Source organism: Mesocricetus auratus, unplaced genomic scaffold, assembly GCF_017639785.1.
Source record: "Mesocricetus auratus isolate SY011 unplaced genomic scaffold, BCM_Maur_2.0 Super-Scaffold_4256, whole genome shotgun sequence".
In the NCBI taxonomy this organism is placed as follows: Eukaryota; Metazoa; Chordata; class Mammalia; order Rodentia; family Cricetidae; genus Mesocricetus; species Mesocricetus auratus.
Genome location: NW_024429182.1, coordinates 79,532,763 through 79,552,877, shown reverse-complemented (window position 1 = coordinate 79,552,877; position 20,115 = coordinate 79,532,763). Strand labels below are relative to the sequence as shown.

Below are 20,115 nucleotides of genomic sequence, written 5' to 3'. Positions count from 1 at the left end.
TTCCCACCATATACAGAATGGGGTTAGTAGCCAAGGATCTTTCATTTGCTTAGACTGACAAACCCTGTCACAATATACTCTACATTTCCCACTCCCTAATTAACCCAAGTCAGCCATTCCTGGGTATCTGTCTTCAGACACACAAAAGAAGGTGACAATACTCCATGGATGGCTTTTATTCATTAGTTGGGCAAGGCTATTTGCTGGAGTATCAGGTGAACACCCTCATTGATCAGTAACTTACTTATCCCCACCCATGCCTCCCTTTTTTATCCTTTCCCAAGGCATGCTCCTCCCATGCTCTCGTCTTCTATAATCACACTCCCTGGCCATGAAATACCCAAAAGAAGGGAGCACTTACATAATTTTTATTTTATTCCTCTAGATATAGGAATCCTTCCCATTCATTATCTCCACGTTGTAATTCTGGCTAGAAGCAGTTCTTGGGTAATTCTTCAAGACCAATTAGAGGCTGCCTGGCAATGCTAAGTAATTTAATTGACACAGTATATTCCAACCAGGAGGAGAACATGATTGAACTTGTATTTATACTTAGGATAATTTTTTAACTGAGAGGCATATTTGCTATTTATTTAATATCTCTTGAACTTTTAGATCCAGTCTTCAGAATTGGGGAATTCCTAGAAGGCTATTTTTAGTCTACTAGATTTTTTTATTGATTTATTACTTTGAGTTAGATAATTGCCTCAGTTTATTTGTTACCAACCAGTTTATTTATAGGTAAATTAATTTGAACAATACATTGTTATGCTTAAACCTACCATATGAACCTGATTTTATCCCAAATTCAGATAGGATTGACTAGTTTTAATTATTTACTTAATAATTACTAGTTTTAATTATTTACTTCTGGAGCTATAGAGAGAGGTTGGAACAGAAGGGAGTTTATCCTCTAGTGTCTTCGGGGCTGTGAACCTCTAGCAGTGCTAGTGAGTAAGTAGAAATTTTTATGACACTGATGGTCTTGTCTTCCTACTTGAGAAAGGTACAAGTTTCAAAGCCTGAGGCACTGTTTGACGGGTGGAGAGGCCCTCAACCCTGATGTGAGGGACAAGTGGAAGAGCCAGACAGGCCTGGAGCTCCATGAAGGTTACGGACAATCTGAAACAGTGAGTTGGTGTGCCAAGCCACCTCATCTAAGCCCTCATAGAGTATCATGGAGTTACTCACCTCTCCCAGACACCTGCCAGAAACTGCCTTGGTTCTAGGGGAAACTGGCAATGAAACGCCAATAGCCATTCTTCCTTTGGTTTAAAGGCAGTTTCAGGTAATTAATTTCACAGATACCATGGCCAGTAAAGCAACTTTCCTGATACCATAATTACTTTCACGTAGCTGTGACAAATTATCTGAAAGAAACAAAGAAGAGAGCCTGACTTTGGCTCATAACTTTAAAGGGTCCAGCCATGGTCACTTGGTTCCTTGAACTTGGAGAACATTATGGTAGTGGGAGTTCATGATGAAAGAGGTTCTATCATGATACCCATGTTCAGAATGGTCTTCCCTTCTCAGACACACTTCTCTCTAGGTGATCCTAAATTCAATCCAATTGACAATGACGATGAATACCCATAATTGTTCAAGGAAATTGTTTGTCATCCCAGAATAGCCTACAGTGTACTTTCAGTAATATCTTAAGCAGTGACCCCTGCAGCCATCTTGGCAAGATGTGAGGGTGAGTGAGTGCCTGAGCTTCATGATACAATTTAGTTCTCCATCCATGAACAATAATTAGAGTACCACATAAAGTTTTGTTGACTATGGAAAGGAGATAAAGAAAAAGGAAGGACGAGTGGGAGGGAAAGAAAGATGGCAGAAGAAAGAAGAAGAATGAGCTGGCAGTGAGAGCAAGCATGGAACAAGAAGCAAGAGGATGAGTTTCCCCCTCGGGGACACTGTTTTCTCTCCAGGTCGTCATCTGTGGCAATTCAAGAGACTCCCCAATCAAGTCTGGATCTATGGGGAAAGCAAGCCCACCTTACGATGTTCAGGTAGGCAGCCTCTGCCCACTGTGCATGGAACCATCCACGTGCTGGTGAGTACAGGCTGGTGGGTACCCTGGCTGTGTAAAAGATGCTCTGGTGCCATGTGATGATCTCTCTATCAGATTGTAGATGAGGAGGGCAATGTCCTGCCTCCAGGAAAAGAGGGGAATATTGCTGTCCGCATCAAACCCACCAGACCCTTCTGTTTCTTCAACTGCTATCTGGTAAGTGGTAGGGGAACAGCCCTGAGAAAGTACAGCAATTATTTCATGCCAAGCCTTGAGAGCACATTTTGTAAATATCTATAGTTTAACCCTTGCAGCAACTGTATTAAGTTGGTTGCTATTGTTATTGATCAGGAACACTGTGGTTAATAAGGAAGCTACAAAAGTAAAATGGCTCCTCCAGTGTCACATAACTAATATTCAGGGTAAGTCATAAGCTTTAAGAAGAGTGTGTTGAGAGCACAAACCCATGACAACTTCATCCTGATGGTAAAGGATAGGGAAAATTAGGTTCAGGGAAGTAAAGTTTCCTACCAAAGAACCAACTACAAGTTTGTATCAGAGCCAAGTTTTCAGGGTGTTTTTTCTGGTTTGCTGTCTAGATTTGTATCCTGGGATTTCAGTCCAAAATTCCAAGACAAAACAGTAATTATCTGTCCTCTAGACATGCCTTGACCAGAGTCCCTTCTGACTCTTTTCTGTAAAACTCTTAAACCTGGATGTGCATCAGAAACATCCAGGAAGCTTCAGTTATTAGAATGCCTACATACCACTTAAACCAATTCAAATAAATTTTTGAATGATGAGGGTCAGGTCCCTGGATAATTCAAAAGTGCATCCAAGGATTGAGAATCACTTGTCGGAGAGATACTATGCCATTCACACATTAAGCTGACTGAGTATGCATTTTAGAATCAACTTGTCAAGATCCATAAAAAAATAATTGTTAGCAATTTAATTGGATTTTGCATTGTCTGTAAATCAACCCAGAGAGAGCTGACATTCCACCCATTCTTTCTAACTATTTTACACTAATTAATTTAAATGTGTGTGTGTGGTGTGCATGCTTGGGTGCATGCATGCCAGGGCATATGTGTAGAGGTCGAAGGACAGCTTGGGTAAGTTAGTTCTCTCCTTTTGCCATGTGGGCTTGTGGACTGAACTCACACATCTGCCCACCAATCTATTTCACCAGCTTTAACTCATTCTTTCTGTCTCTCCATTTGTTTATCTCTCCTCTAATGCTCTAGAGACTGTTAAGAGTTCTATGGCTCTACATTATAGACTTCTATTAAGATATATTCTTAAATATTCATTATAACTTAGCTTTTCTTCAAAATGTGTTTGAATGAAGATAAAATTTAATTGTGAAAAAAATGCATCCATGGTAAGTATACAGGCCAATGACTTCTGGTCACTATGTATACATATGTGGCCACCAATGCAGTTAAGATGTGAACACTGTCATCACCTCTAAGTGTTCTATGATCTCCTTCCTATTCAACTTTCTTTACTCCAGACCTCAAGCAACTGGTAAATTGTTACTATATAGCATGACATATACTATATATTTACTGTATACTGTGCACAACAACTATATAGTTATTTTGTTTTCTTCCAAAAACTACACTTGGAGACATAAAAGATCCATTTTGTGTATCTTAAGAACAGGATAATTTATTTACCAATCATCCATATTTTTGCATGCATTAGTAATTAATAATTTTTTCTTTCTACTAACAAATAGTAATTTTTAAAAATTATTTTGGAATTGTGCTAGATAATTAGCTTTGTGAACAAAGAATTTGGCATGCAAAAATCTGCCACAAGCTGGACAGGTGATGGGGAATGTACTCTCTATGTGTTTCTCTTATTGGTTAATGAACAGAACACTGATTAGCTGATTGGCAAGATAGGAAGTGATGTAGCTAGGCAGAAACTTGCCACTAGCTAATCATAGAGGTCTGGAGGTCTGTACAGACAGACAGGAAGTGATGTATCTGGGCAGCATCAGGATATAAATAGGGACAAACAGGAAATTGCTCTTTTCTCTGTGGAGATGCTTAGCAGATGTCATGTGAGACCACAAAGGGGTAAGAGGTCCAGAACTTTCTCTGGTAAATAAGACCATGTGGAAATACTTAGATATTTAGATGAATAGAAATGGGTTAATAATTAAGACAGGGCTAGCCAATAAGAAGCCCTAGTCATTGTCCAACAGTATTATAATTAATATAAGTCTCTGAGTGTTCATTTGGGGCTGACACAGCTGTGGGAACCAGTGCTCATAATAGACAGGATAACATGAGTGTCTGAAATCCCAGCTCCTAAGAGGAGATGGAGACAGGAGAATCTCTGGGAGCTCACAGGCCAGCTAGCCTGGTGCATGCAGTGCAAAGAAACAATAAAAGACCCATCTTAAATAAAGTGGAAGGAAAGGACTGATACCCGAAGCTGTCCTCTGACTTCAACACATTTGTCAAGGCACTATTGTGTCCACATTCACACAGTGTAACGCACACACACACACACACACACACACACACACACACAGGTTTTAGACCATGGCTATACGTTTTTCTTTACTCTAGACTCTCCTCCTAGCAATGGGGTTTAAAGCCAATCTTTTACTTCCTATCTTATACTTGCAGTGTATTCAGTTATGCAGAGCCAATTGCCCTGTGTATATCATCCTTGAGTTTGACTATTCAAAGGATGCTGTGGGCATTTGCTCCAGATCCCACCTGGAGGCTCTCATCCAATTAAAAGAGAAGTCACAAATCTGCAGGAATCTAACCTTCTTCCCTATAGGAAATTCTGGACAGCTTGAGCCTTGAGAACCAAGAGACTACCTGTTGAAGGATTGTTGCCCTCCCCTCAGCATGGGATCCCCAGGCAGGGGCTGACCTAAGTGGTTGTACCCAAATGATCCTTCATAGTCTTCCCTTGTCTTCTAGGAAAATCCTGAAAAGACAGCCTCATCAGAGAAAGGAGACTTTTACATCACTGGAGACCGAGCCCGCAAGGACAAGGATGGCTACTTTTGGTTCTTAGGGAGAAATGACGATGTGATCAACTCTTCAAGGTCAAGCAGTTTGCTCTTTCCTCTCCTTGAAGTTCCATAGGGAGAGGAATGACATTCGAAAGATTTCTTTTCTCTTCCAGCTACCGGATTGGACCTGTTGAGGTGGAAAGTGCTCTTGCTGAGCATCCAGCTGTCCTCGAGTGCGCCGTGGTCAGCAGCCCAGACCCCATTCGTGGAGAGGTAAGCAGTCAGACAAGAGCATAACCTCATTGTTTTCTGCTTATTTGCACCCAAAGGAACAAGCAGGAATGCCTGATTCCTCCTTTGATCTCAGCCCCACCTCTGATACCACAAAGCTAAGCTCCACATTCAGTCATTCATTCCTTTTGATTAAACCACCTTTAAATCACAGACACTCTACAAAGACAAGATGGGAAAATACAAAGTGTAGTTTTTTATTGGACATCAGACAATCCAAATGAAGCTGATGATTGGGCAGGAAATCTCAGTGGAAGGGAAGACACTCTCTCCAGAAAAATGTCCTTTTCTGTTTCATATGAGAACCTAGCAAGCTCCCCAAACATGACTAATGATGGCTGCATGGCCAATTTAGGGATAACAGAGTGTTTCTAAGTGTCTTTGATATACCACCCCTTAATAAAAGTGAGTTAATAGAGTTTAATGGTTTTGTAGACCTGCAACTAAGTGGCCTTTAAAACTCTTCCATTGATATAAGAAACTATTTTATTTTACTTTTGAGATTATAATATAATTACAGCATTTTACCCTTTCCTCCCTCCAAACACTTCTTGACTCTTTCAAATTTGTGACCTCTTCTTCATTAATTGTTATTACAGGTATATATGTATCTACATATATATTCCTAAATATAATCTGTTCAAACGGTATAATGTTACTTGTATATATGTTTTCAGGGTTGACCATTTGGGGTTGGACAATACCAATAGTCTTTATTGCTCCCATTCTCAGTGTTTCCTGGTTGCCTGTGCTTCTTCATGTAGAGTTGACACCTGTCCACATTGAAATTTCTATTGGGGTCATTTTTATGCAGCTCATGCTATGCAGCGTAGTCACATTGGTGAGACTTTGTGGGCGTAGTTTCTGACATTATTAGAAGACATGATTTGAACTCATTTAAAAATTTATTTGTGTGTGTGTGTGTGTGTGTGTGTGTGTTTATAAATATGCTCGTGGGCCACAGTACACGTGCGGAGGTCAGAGGACAAACCATGTGGGCTCCACGGAATGAGCTCAGGTTCTTAGGCTCAGTATCAAATGAACTTACCCTCTGATTGTTCCCTCTTTAACAAGAGGCAAATTGCAGGAGAAACCTGAGCACACAAAGCCAAGGAGAAGAACATGCCCTTGAATGACTGAAACAGAAACAGTGTAGTTCCATGTTTGCTGATGGGAAATGTACCTGCGGGCACTCTCCAAAGACACAGTGGCCCCCAAGCAGGGCTGTTTTCTTTAACCCTGCCTGGACAATCTGGTGCTCCTCTGTCCTCCCACATGAAAATCGGGGAGCAAATGACTATTGGTATTGTGAAGCTGCTTCCCCCCAGTAGGTCTGCACCTTAAGGGAATTTATCCTCACTCTTGATGGAGCCATTAAAAGTATGGGGAGTGGCCTGGGAAATGAGGCTCCAAATGATTCCACTGTTTATTCTGAACAGGCAGACAATAGGGAAATAGATGGTGTTCACTTCACTGACTGTGCTCAAGGAACCAGTAGGAACTAGCAAAACTAGCAGGAACTAGCAAAACCCTTGTGATAAGGCTAGCTGGAGGAGAAAAGCATCATTCCTGGAGGCTTGATCCCTTCTGGGGTTCTCTCCCTTCAGGTGGTGAAGGCATTTATAGTCCTTTCTCCAGCGTATGCATCTCATGACCCAGAAGCACTGACCCAGGAACTCCAGGAGCATGTGAAGACGGTGACTGCTCCATACAAGTATCCCAGGAAGGTAAACACCTGTGGCTCTAAGACATAAGCTGAGGAACCAGATGGTGCCTGTTCCCAGGACTGGTCACCTATGTAGGGCAAGGCTCAGCACTGTAGATATGAACACCCAGTTGCTGCTTCAGCCTTGTTTGTCTTTTTTCACTGGATCTTTCCCAAAGTACTGTATGTTCTTACATTACGAATTGATCTGCAACCGAGGGAGTCATCAATCTCATTATTATAGGGAAGGGTATCAAAGGTGGTCTCTCCACTACTGCCTAGATTCTTGGTGCCATCTCTGTGGATCCATGAACATTTCCCTATGCCAGATATCTCTCTAAACCGATACTGGCTCCCTCTATCAAGGTATTTCCTTTCTTACTCTTCTCTATTCCTCCCCGTCTCAGTCTTCCTCACCCCTCTTGTTCTCCTCCCCCCTCCTATTATCCTCTTCTCTTTTTCCTACCTCCCTCCTTCCTCCCCATCCCACCAATTTGCTCAGGGGTTCTTGTCCCTTTCCCCTTCTTCAGGGGACCATGTGTTTTTTTTTCCCTTAGGGTCCTCCTTGTTTCCTAGTTTCTCTGGTGGTGTGAATTGTAGGCTGGTAGTCCTTTGCTCTATGTCTACTATCCACATATGACTGAGTACATACCATGCTTATCTTTCTGTGACTGGGTTCCTCACTCAGAACAGTTTCTTCTAGTTCCATCCATTTGTCTGTGAATATCAAGATTTCAGTGTTTTGTTTTTTGTTTTGTCTACTGAGTAATACTCCATGGTGTAAATGTACCATATTTTCTCCATCCATTCTTCAATTGAGGGGCATATAGGTTGCTTCCAGGTTCTTTCTATTACAAATAATGCTGCTATGAACATAGTGGAATAGACATCCTTGTTGTGTGAATGCGCATCTTTTGGGTATATGCCTAAGAGTGGAATTGCTGCATCTTGAAGTAGACCGATTCTCATTTTCCTGAGGAACTGCCAAACTGATGTCAAAATTGACTGTACAAGTTTGCACTCCCACCAGCAGTGGAAGAATGTTCCCCTTTCCTCACATCCTCTCCAGCATAAACTGTCATTGGTGTTTTTGATTTTAGCCATTCTGACAGGAGTAAGATGGTACCTCAGAGTTGTTTTGATTTGCATTTCCCTGATGGCTAAGGATGTTGAGTACTTTCTTTAGTGTCTCTCAGCCATTTTAGATTCCTATTGAGAATTCTCTGTTTAGTTCTGTACCCTACTTTTAAATTGGATCCTTTGGTGTTTTGGTGACTAGCTTTTTGAGCTCTTTGTATATTTTGGAATTCAGCCCTCTGTTAGATGTGGGGTTGGTGAAGATCTTTTCCCATTCTGTGGGAGGACATTTTGTCTTGTTGATTATGACTTTTGCCTTACAGAAGCTTCTCAGTTTCAGGAGATCCCATTTATTAATTATCAATCTCAGTGTCTCTGCTACTTAAGTTTTGTGCATGTTAATAGATATGGACCTATCTGTGGTCTTCTATATGCCAGCATCCAGTTATGCCACCTCCATTTGTTGAAGATGCTATCTTTTTTTCATTGTATAATTTTAGCTTCTTTGTCAAAAATCAGATGTGTGGGTCCACATCAGGGTTTTCAGTTTGATTCCATTGGTCTACCTGTCTATTTTTGTGCTAATACCAAGCTGTTTTCAGGATTATAGCTCTATAATAGAGCTGAAGGATTGTTTGGTGTTTTGGGGGTTAGCTTCTTGAGTTTATTGTATATTTTGGAAATCAGCCCTCTGTCAGATGTGGGGTTAGTGAAGATCTTTTCACTTTCTGTGGGCTGCCATTTTGTCTTGTTGACTATGTACTTTACCTTACATAAGCTTCTCAGTTTCAGCAGGCAGAATCAGGCACCCACAGCTAAACACAGAGCCATACTCCTGGAATCCAGTTGTAGAGAGGGAGCATGGTCTTGCTGAAAAAACCCACAGAAACAGTTGATCTGACCTAGTGAGAGCACAGAGACCCTAGTCATAAAGCTAGGAAACCAGCATTGAACCAAACCAAGCCCTCTGAATGTGGGTGCCAGTTAGGAGGCCTGGGCAGTCTATGGGATCTCTAACAGTGCAGCCAGTGTTTATCCCTAGTGCACAAATGGACTTTGGGAGCCCATTCCCTATGGAAGAATACTATTGCAGCCCAGATACATGAAAGAGGGCCTAGGCCCTCCCCCAAATAATGTGACAGACTTTGATGATCTCCTGTGGAATGCCTCACTATCCTTGGGGAGTGGGTGGGAGGTATGGGTTGGGGGGGTCAGTGGGGAGCATGGGAGGATGGGAGGGCAAGGGAATGGGGAACTGATATGTAAATAAAGATTGTTTCTAAAATAAAAGAAAAAATTGATCTGCAGATGAGAAGCAATGGATCTGGTGAGAGGTAAAGGCACTCTAGGCTCCAGAAATTTTAACTATCTGATGGGGAAAACCCTGAATTATGGGAGCTTTCCTTTGAAGTAGCAAAAGGAATGACTTAAGAAAAGGGTCATTCTAGGAAATGATGGTTTCTAAGCATAACTGTATCTGTTTGTTTGGTTACTAGGTGGCTTTCATTTCGGAACTGCCAAAGACAGTTTCTGGAAAGATCTTAAGGAGTAAATTGAGAAACCAAGAGTGGGGAAGATGAGGTGCAACCAGCAAAAGATGACATGATGCTCTGAAGGTCCTGAAAGGAGAAGGAGGGGTGCTAGCCAGCACCTCGTTGGAGCACGATCCCTTCAAAGTATAGGCATCAAATGAGCACTGTGGGATGATATTGGCAAATGGGAGAGCATTCCTGGTTCAGAGCTCACAGCTACTGCCACATTCAGCAAATGTTCCATGGTTTAACATCCCTGACTGAGACATCCTCAGCATCAGTCCACTCTGCTGTTCCTGGGACAGACAGATTACCACAGCCTTAGGGTATCCATGATCTCATTATGCCAGTGAGAAGGTAAAACTTGACCCATTGGTTGAAGCCATTTGGTAACAGTATCTGGACCATAATATTGGCAATACTCTTCCATTTAGAAATCATACCTTTGTGACTCACTATAAAAGAAATGATTCAAAATGCAGAAAATATTTGATATACAAAGATATTTCATGAAACATTATTTATAACTGAAAACACACACATATACAAATTCCAAAACAATAGAGAAATAATTAAATCAATGAGCTTGATAATAATTAACACGAGCTTGGCTGATTAATGTAACTATTCTATTACTTAAGCATATCTTGTGTTCTGGGGAAAAACATGTTATAGTTTACAGGGAAAACTGCCATGGGGAAGCCTAACCCCTCCCTTCCCCTAGACAAGTTTTCTTTTCTTTTTTTTATTTAAAAAAGTTTTCATTTTATATACCAACCCCAGGTCCCCCTCTCTCCCCTCTCCTGCCCTGCCACTTCCCCCTGACTCCACCCCCATCCACTCCTCAGAGGATGTAAGACCTCCCTTGGGGAATCAACAAAGTCTGGCAAACCAAGTTGAGGCAGGACCAAACCTCTCCCCGCTGTATCAAGAATGAGCAAAGTATCCCACCATAGGGGATGGGATCCAAAAAGCCAGTTCATGAACCTGGGATGAGTCCTGCTCCCACTTCTGGGGGCTCTCCCAACAGATTAAGCCATTTAACTGTCACCCACATTCAGAGGGCTTAGATCAGTCCTATGCAGGTTATTCTACTGTCAGTCCATAGTCTGTGAGTTCCCACTAGCTTGGGTCAGCTGTCTCTGTAGTTTTCCCAATCATGATCTTGACTCACCCTTGATCATATGATTCCTCCTCCCTCTCTTCAGCTGAACTTCAGGATCTCAGTCCAGTGTTCGGCTGTGGGTCACTGCATCTGCTTCCATCAGGTACTGGATGTAGGTTCTATGATGACAATTAGGGTAGTCACTAATCTGGTAACAGGGGAAGGCCTGTTCAGGCACCCTCTTTGCTGTTGCTAGGTGTCTTATCTGGGGTCATCCTTGTGGATTCCTGGGAATTTCTCTAGCACCAAGTTTCTCCCTAACCCCATAATGGCTCCCTCTATCAAGATATCTCTTTCATTGTTCTCCCCTGCTCTGTTCCTTCCCCAAAGTCAGCCATCTCAATCCTTCATGTTCCAGCCCCACACCCTATCCCTTCTACTCCCCTCCCAGTTTACCAGGAGATCTTAACTATTTCCCCTTCCTTATGTCCTTGATGTGTGTCCCTCTTAGGGTCCTCCTTTTTATCTAGCTTCTCTTCGGTTGTGGATCCTTTGCTTTATGTCTAACATCCACTTATGAGTGAGTACAAAGTTATCTTAAGAAACAGAAACAACTATTCCAATGAACAAGTTCTTTTAGAGAGGCAATCTTCTCTTGTGGGACTGGGAGATGGCACTGACCATAAAACACCTGCTGTGTAAGCATGAACACCTGATTTTCAGATCCCTGATAGCCATGTAAGAGTCAGCTGTTGCTACGCACATCTGTAACCTTACCTTAGGGTAACAGGACCACAAGAGGATCCTCAAAGCTTGTTAGCCAGCCAGTCTAGCCAACCAGTGAGCTATACATTCAATGAGAGGCCCCATCTCAAAAAGGTAAGGTTGAAAACAAGAGTGGAAGACAGTAATATTGACTGTTGTCTTAGTTTGTGTTTTTATTACTGTGAAAAGACACCATGACCACAGCATCTCTTATAAAGAAAACATTTAATTGAGGTGGTGGCTTACAGTTTCAGAGGTTCAGTTCCTTATCATCATGACTTGGAGCACAGGAGTGTGCAGGCAGACATGGTGTTGGCTACATCATGACCATAAGGCAGCAGAAAGTCGACTGACCATCACACTGAGTGAAGCTTGAGAAAAATACCTCAACCTCACCCCCACAGTGACACACTTCCTCCAACAAGACCACCCCTCCTAACAGTGCCACTTCCTTGTGGACCATTTTCTCTCAAACCACCACATTCCACTCCTTGGTCCCAAAAGGCTTATAGACGTGTCATAACACAAAAATGTATTCAGTTCAACTTCAAAAGTTCCCATAGTCTATAACAGTCCCAAGTGTGTTTCAAAATTTGAACTCCTAAATCTCTTCTGAGACTCATGACGATCTCTTAATTGCAATCCCCTGTAAAACTCAAAATAAGCAGATCATATATTTCCCACATATAACAGTACAGGATGTATATTACCATTTTAAAATCCAAGGAAGGGAACATACTGAGGGAATGCTGGACCAAAGCAAGACCGAAAACTAGCTGGGAAAACTCCAAACACAGCATCTCCATGTCTGATGTCAAAACATCCAATCCCATTCAGCTTTGTTGACCACAGCACACTTCTTTCTCTTGAACTTTTTCCACTCTCCTCAGCAGGTATCCACAACTCTGGTATCTCTAACATCTTTGGTTCTCTAAGGCAATCCAGGCTTCACCTTCAGGCTTCACACAATGGCCTCTCTACTAGACTTCCATTCAGAGACACCCCTGACACACACCTGGCCTTGGCGGATGTATTCCATAATTCCTTTCTTTTATCCTTAACTCTAAATCCAGAAGCTCATGGTCAAAGCTGCCGAGTCCTGCTCCTTTTTGTGGCAGGAGCATGGTCCTTCATTCAAATACATCTTCACTACTCTTCTATCTTTCACTACCTAAACTTGCCAGTCCTTGGACTTTAAAGATTGACTCTGAGTAAGGGGTGGAGGTTGTAAGCTCCAGAGGCTGCCTGGGCTACAGAGTAAATTCAAGGCCAGACTAGGTGATTTAATGTTTCAAAGTAGATGAGTAAAAAGAAGAGGTTGGAGATATAGTCAGTGGTTGAGTATTTGCCTGTCATGTATAAGGCTCTGAATACGATCCCAAATAACACAAAGCAAGGAGTAAGGAAGCAAGGAAACAACCAAGACTCTGTTTCCAAACACAGTAGTCACTTTGTAAGGTTCTAGGGACTAGGATTTCAACAAATAAACTCAACCCAAAGCACTGCTTACAAAGTTTAGTCTAGTGAAGAGGCAGATATTATTTACCATGTAGCAATAGCAATAAGGACATGACTATGATAAGTGTCACAGAGCACACAGTAGCTGTCAGGACTGGGAGATTTAGGGTACATAAAGGTTTGCATAGAATGTTTCTGGTAGAGCTCGGGAGATTAGAGCACAAGTTAAAGAACTTGCCATTAAAAACCTTGCCGTACAAATACGAGGACCAGCGTTCAGATCCCAGAAACTCATGTAAATGCTCAGTGGATATGGTAGTCCAGCCCTGGAAGGCAGAGACAGGAGATCCCTAGAGCAAGTTGACTAGAGACACCAGACATCAGCAAGCTCTGGGGTTTGGACTGTGGGATCCTGCCTCAGTGGATAAGGTGGAAGAACAGTGGAGGACAGTTCCTGACATCAAACTCAGCCCTCCACAGTCATATACAACCCCTGCCCCTCAATGTGTGCATGCATAGACTCACACAAATACATGCATGCACTCCCACTCATGCATGTGTACCCATAAATGTACAAAAGCATGCATGTACACGTGCAGAAGATGCACATACCCATGAAAGGGGGGCAGGGAAAGAACACTCTAGAGATCTGGGATTGAGGAAAATATGGACACAGGTAAAGAGACAGAATGAGACCTCTGGGCACAGGATACAGGATGGGGAAAGGCCTCATGTGGAGATAGAATTAATGATTACTTTCTCCTTCAGGAGAGTATATAGCTCCTTCCAGCACTATGAAGCTAGCCAGTAAGGAAGAAGCTTCCAGGTTGGTACTAGCTTAATTTCTCCATGCCAACAACTCCAAAAGAGGAAACCCATTCATGGCATTAAGTTTTTTATTTCCTAGTCAGTGTTTTCTCATAGGACCACTGTCAGTCAACACATCTATGTAACTCACACACACACACACACACAGAGAGAGAGAGAGAGAGAGAGAGAGAGAGAGAGAGAGAGAGAGAGAGAGAGAGAGAGAGAGAGAGACGGGGGAGGAGACAGAGAGACAGAGAGAGAATTATCTATAGTACTAGGTTTCAATTTGGATTTTTCGTAAGATCCTTAGGGTTAGTTATCCCACCTTTTATTCCTTCCTTCCTTCACTTTTTCCTCACATTCCCTACTTAATTTAACCCTTCCTATTCTATTATTCTCCTTTGCCCCTTCTATACCACTGTTCTATCTCCCCTACTTTGTTAGCCCTCCCTCTAATTCCTTAACACTTTCCTAATCTCTATGGATTTTACCAATAAAACACACATATCTGAAAATTCAAAACTTATCCAGAAATGAGAGAAAATATGACGTTTGTCTTCCTGGGTCTGAGTTACCTTGGCCAGAATGAGTGCTTCAAGCTCCATCAATTTACCTGAAAATTTTGTAATTTCATTTTTTAACCTCTGAATGACTTCCATTGTGTGAATGTAACAATTTTCCTTATCCATTCATCATTTTATAGATATCTAGACTGCTTCGTTTTCTTGGCTATTGTTAATAGAACAATAATGAACATGAATAAACAAGCATCTCTGTAGTAGGATATAAAATCTTTTGGATATATGTCTGTGATGGCCATTTTTGTTTGTCAACTTCACCACACCACAACCAAATGTCTGCATGCACCCATCAGGGATTTTTTCTTAATAATTTGAAGTGAAAATACCCACCTCTAATCTGGATCTTTGAGATAGGAATATAAACCTTTATTCCAGATCTTTTAAGGTAGAAAGATTTATCTTTCATCAGAATCACACCTTCCTATGACAGTATGTATAAATGACATGGAAAAAGAAAGTTCTTTTTATTTTCCTGCTTGTTCTACCCTTGTGTGAAGTCCATTCCTTCATTGGTATTCCTGCATACTTCTTTGGGACTCCAACAATATACCGAAGACCAGCTGAGACATTCAGTCTTGTGAGCTGTACAACTACTGGATTCTTGAACTTTCCATTCAAAGGCTGCCACTGTTGGATTGACTGAACCACAACATGCAAGTCATTCTAATAATTTTCTCATATATATATATGAGGGGGGAAGGGAGATAGACAGAGACATACACACAAACACACACACACACATACATACATACATACATATATATATATATATATATATATAGAGAGAGAGAGAGAGAGAGAGAGAGAGAGAGAGAGAGAGAGCTCTTGGCCTGTTATTGGGCCTTTGTGGAAACTGAACATTTGACAATGGGCCACTAAGTTACATGTGATCTGAGCTATCATGAGTTGGGTATTACCTGACCCACAAAGTCACAAAGTAAGACATTCACAGCAGCAATCCATTATCAAATGGAAGTGATATATACATGATCAGGTTAAGCAGGTCCTGAAGGCACAAGCAAGTTACATGAAGAAGTTGCCCAAATGCCTATGTTTTCCTCCTTTTGTTACAATGCCACCTGCTGCCAGGTATGCACCTATGACCTATGATTGGACCTGTTTTACTAATTGTTCTGCACATTATGCAGGCACTACCCAGAAGTAGACAGGAGTAGCATTACAATTCCTTTATGGGTCAACCCTTAAAGATACCAGTGAAGGGAAGTCCTATAGTGGGCAGAACTTTGAGAAGTATATATGGCAATACATTTTCTTTGGAAGAAGAAATTCCAGAATTGCTCACTGATTCACAGGTGCTAGCCAATGGATTGACTGAATGGTAAGGAACTCAGAAAGAATATGATTGGAAAATTGGTGAGAAAGCCATCTAAGAAAGAAGTATGTGGATAGGTCTCTCCAAGTGGGCAAAGGACATGAAGATATTGTGTCTCATGTAAATGCTCATCACAAGAAGAAGGAGTTACGTGTAGGTATAGTTGGATATTTCTTAGGACTGCAGGCTCACAAATAATGACACAGAGATTTATTAATTATGAAAGCTTGCCCTTAGTTTAGGCTTGTTCCTAACTAGTTCTTATAACTTAAATTAACCCATATTTTTTAATCTATGTTTTTCCATGAGCTTTGTTACCTCATTTCAATACTGCCCATCCTGTTTCCTCTGTGTCTGGATGGCAACTCCACTTTTCTTCTTCCCAGAATTTTCTCTCTGCCAGGAAGTCCTGCCTTATTCTCTCCTGCCTAGCAATTGGCTGTTCAGCTTTTTATTATACCAATCACAGCAACACGTCTTCATACAGTGTGCAAATATATCCACAATATTTCCCCCTTTTGTCTAAATAAAAAGGAAAGATTTTAACACTAACACAGTAAAATATATACAACAAAAATTATCAGGTAAAAATTACATTTGCAATGTTCAGTCTATTAGTATTTGAATAATTCAGAGAAAATACTCCATTACCTGTTCTAACTTGATGAGTCAAAAATCCTATACCTAATTCACTTTTTATCCTAACTTGCATTACCAATCCAAAACTGTCTTTTCAGGCCTCAAAACATTTTCTTAGATAAACAGCATAAATTTTTATGTCTCTCAACCTCATAGATTTTACATCTCTTTTGTGAGTTTCCTTTCCAAATTTGGTAACAAAGAAAACTGTAACTATCTAGTTTTCATCCCCATCAAAGAACCAATATCTTGAAGTGATAAAGATCAAGATCAAGGATGTTCATTTCCTGAGTAAACAGGAAGTGAAGGTCAAGCAACTTCCAAAACTACAGAAATGACAAAGACATCTGAATACTTGGACAGTCACCCGAGGTTCCTCTGCAACATTGGAGCATTCATCTTGACAGTCTACAGGCCTAGAATATTTGATGCCAGTAGTTTCTTTAAAGTCTATTTAAGTAGATTCAATAATCTATCGTTTTATCCTATCTTTCCAATATTCCTCCATAAATGATGACCAATATTTATAACCTGCTGAATGACCAAAAACCACCACCCCACCTCTTGGGAATATGGGCATTGTGTTCTCTAAACTGCTTCCTGTTGTCTGGGGTTAATGGCATCTTTAGGAGGACACTGAGAAAATTGGGATAATGTTCAAGTCCTGGGAGAGCTAGCTTTATCATTTGTTGTCTAGTTTCTGTGTAATGGGAAAGTATAGAGCTTATTTGAAGTCCTGGCTGGTGTAGTTCGTGAGGCTTAACCATCTCAGCTAGCAGCTCTGAAGTTGTTCTGGATGTAGAATTTTGAGGAAATTGCAACAAAGGCATTCTGAGAGGCTGAATCATCTGGACTACTTGTCTTTATGTGGATCTGGTCTTTTTTTCCTGAAAACACACGGACTTTTAGAGGTAACATATATTTGCATTAACACAAGTGTGGAATGTGCAGTATGCACAAGTCAGCTAAAGATGATATTTTTGTTTTATGTTTGAACAAGAAAAAGGTATCTGTTAACTTTATAAATCTGTTTGAACTGAATAAACAAATCTCTATCCATGTTATATGAAAGGCTGGTATGTAATAATAATTCATGAGGACTCTGTAACCAACAATGTTTATCATGATTCATCCAGTCTCAGAGCTGTTCCCATGTTGAGGGATCAGTTTATACATCACCTGTCTTATAGGTTTTTCTTGTTTTCTTTTCTTCATGTCTGTAAACCAAGATTTTCAGGAGGTCTTTTGCCCCTAATATAATCTTCATTAATTCTGAAAGAATCCATAGTTCTTTGTTTCCTGTGGAAACAAAATCATGACTTCTCCCCCAATGCAACATATTTTCTGACTTCGATTTTAAAGTTAAGACAGCCTTAAAATATATAGGCTGGTTTAATTTAGAGGCCTCTTTCATAATCCAATATCTCCCAGCAGCTTCCATTCTCTTTTCATTAGCATTAAAAATTCAAAATTAACAAAGCACCTAAGGTCCAAACTCCATGTGTTATAATATTTTTCATCCTTACATGTCTTATTTTTATATTACTGTATTTTCTTTAAAGACTTTATTATTTTTAAAATATTTATATTTCCTATGCCTGTTTTACCCATTATCTTTTCTTCTTTATCTAAACATCTTATTAAGTACATTGTATGTTTTTAGAGATTTTCTGAGTCTGGACCTGGCTTTTTGAGCATCTGCAGACATGTACTTGCAGCATTCTCTGACTTCAGAGACAAGTCTTAAACTGTAGGCTATCACCATGGAGTGTCACTGGTGGCTGGCTCCACCTCAACTTGGTTCCATGAGAGCCTAGTGTCATGCCACAGGTACTACCCCAGGCCCAGACCCACATTTACACATCCCAGCTCTGATAATTTGTTGTGTCTACCCACAGCAGGAGTTTATATCCAGTATCAGCTTCTCAAGTACTCATCTGCACAGCAGGACCTCTGTAAAAAGTCATACCTCAAGAACATGGTCAATAAGACAAAATGGAAGCCAAGAGAATAGGAAAAGATCTTCACCAACCTCACATCTGACAGAGGGACAATCTCATATATATATACATACATATATATATACATACATACATACATACATACATACATACATATATATATATAAAGAACTAAAGAAACTAGATGCCAAAATACCAAATAATCCAATTAAAAATCAGGGTACAGATCTAAACACAGAATTCTCAACAGAAGTAACTCAAATGGCTGAAAGATATTTAAGGTATTACTCAACATCCTTAGCCCTCAGGGAAATGAAAATAAAAATGACTCTGAGATACCATCTTACACCTATCATAATGGCTAACATCAAAAACACAGCTTATGCTGGAGAGGATATGGAGTAAGTGGAACACTCCCTCCTTACTGGTAGGAGTACAAACTTGTACAGCGACATTAGAAATCAGGAGATCCGTATTTATCCCTCACATACAAATGGACTTTGGGTGCCCATCCCACAATGAGAGATGTACTCTCACCCTGGACTCTTAGGGGAGGGTCTAGGCCTTGCCATGGGTGAAACAACACACTATGGACACCCCACAGAGGGCTTCACCCTCCCTGGGAAATGAGAGGGTCCTGGTGAGGGTAGTGGGAGGGCATGGGAGGAGGGAAGGGAAAGGGAGAGGGACCTGGGATTGACATGTGAAGCAACATTGTTTCTAATTTAAATTTAAATTTAAAAATTTTTAAAAAGAAATCAGTATGGTGGTTTCTCAGAAAATGGAAATCAATCTACGTCAAGAGCCAGCAGTGCCACTTTTGGGCATATAGCCAAAAGATGTAAACTCATACCACAAGGACATTTGCTCAGCTATATTTATACCAGCATTATTTGTCATAGCCAGAACCTGGAAACAACCTAGATGCCACTCAACTGAAGAATGGATGAAGAAAATCTGATACATAAAGAAGCTTCTCAGTTTCAGGAGGTCCCATTCATTAATTGTCAATCTTAGTGTCTGTGCTACTGGAGTTATGTTCAGGAAGCAGTCTCCTGTACCAATTCATTCAGAGTACCTCCCACTTTCTCTTCTAACAGGTTCAGTGTGGCTGTATTTATGTTGAGGTCTTTGATCCATTTGGATTTAAGTTTTGTGCATGGCGATAGGCATGGATCTATCTGCAGTCTTCTACATGTCAGCCTCCAATTATGCCAGTACCATTTGTTGAAGATACTTTCTTTTTTTTTCATTGTATAATTTTCATTGTATAATTTTAGTTCCTATGTCAAATATCAGGTGTTCATACATGTGTGGGTTAATGTCGGGGAGTTCAATTCTATTCCATTGGTCTATCTGTCTATTTTTGTGCCAATACCAAGCTGTTTTCAGGACTATAACTCTGTAATACAGCTTGAAGTCAGGGATGGTGATGACTCCGGATTTTGTCTTGTTGAACAGGGTTGTTTTAGCTATCCTGTGTCTTTTGTTTTTCCATATAAAGTTGAGAATTGTTCTTTCAAGGTCTGTGAATAATTGTGCTGGGATTTTAATGGGGATTGCATTAAATCTGTATATTGCTTTTGGTAAGATTGCCATTTTTACTATGGTGATCCTACCTATCCAAGAGCAGGGGAGAGCTTTCCATTTTCTGATATCTTCTATAATTTCTTTCTTTAAAGACTCAAAGATCTTGTGATACAGGTCTTTTACTTATTTGGTTAGCGTTAAGGACACAGTCAGGAAGACAAAAAGGTAACCTACAGATCAGATTGGGAAAAGATATTAACTAACCCCACATCTGACAGAGGTCTGATCTCCAAAATTTACAGAGAACTCAAGAAGCAAGTCTCCA

The 20,115-nt window shown here is 40.7% G+C and overlaps 1 protein-coding gene across 3 annotated transcripts in view; it reads left to right on the top strand.

Moving 5' to 3' along the window:
* Acsm5 (acyl-CoA synthetase medium chain family member 5) overlaps positions 1 to 14,550 on the top strand; it is a 32,443-nt gene extending 17,893 nt beyond the window's left edge. For all 3 annotated transcript variants that reach the window (XM_005064489.4, XM_013113721.3, XM_013113726.3), the window contains 7 exons: positions 1,007 to 1,130; positions 1,932 to 2,012; positions 2,129 to 2,230; positions 4,969 to 5,096; positions 5,177 to 5,276; positions 6,902 to 7,021; positions 9,573 to 14,550. In XM_005064489.4, coding sequence (XP_005064546.1) covers positions 1,007 to 1,130; positions 1,932 to 2,012; positions 2,129 to 2,230; positions 4,969 to 5,096; positions 5,177 to 5,276; positions 6,902 to 7,021; positions 9,573 to 9,656 — 739 coding nt within the window. In that variant the 3' untranslated portion in view covers positions 9,657 to 14,550. The remainder of the gene's footprint in view (positions 1 to 1,006; positions 1,131 to 1,931; positions 2,013 to 2,128; positions 2,231 to 4,968; positions 5,097 to 5,176; positions 5,277 to 6,901; positions 7,022 to 9,572) is intronic.
* The last annotated feature ends 5,565 nt before the right edge of the window (positions 14,551 to 20,115 follow it).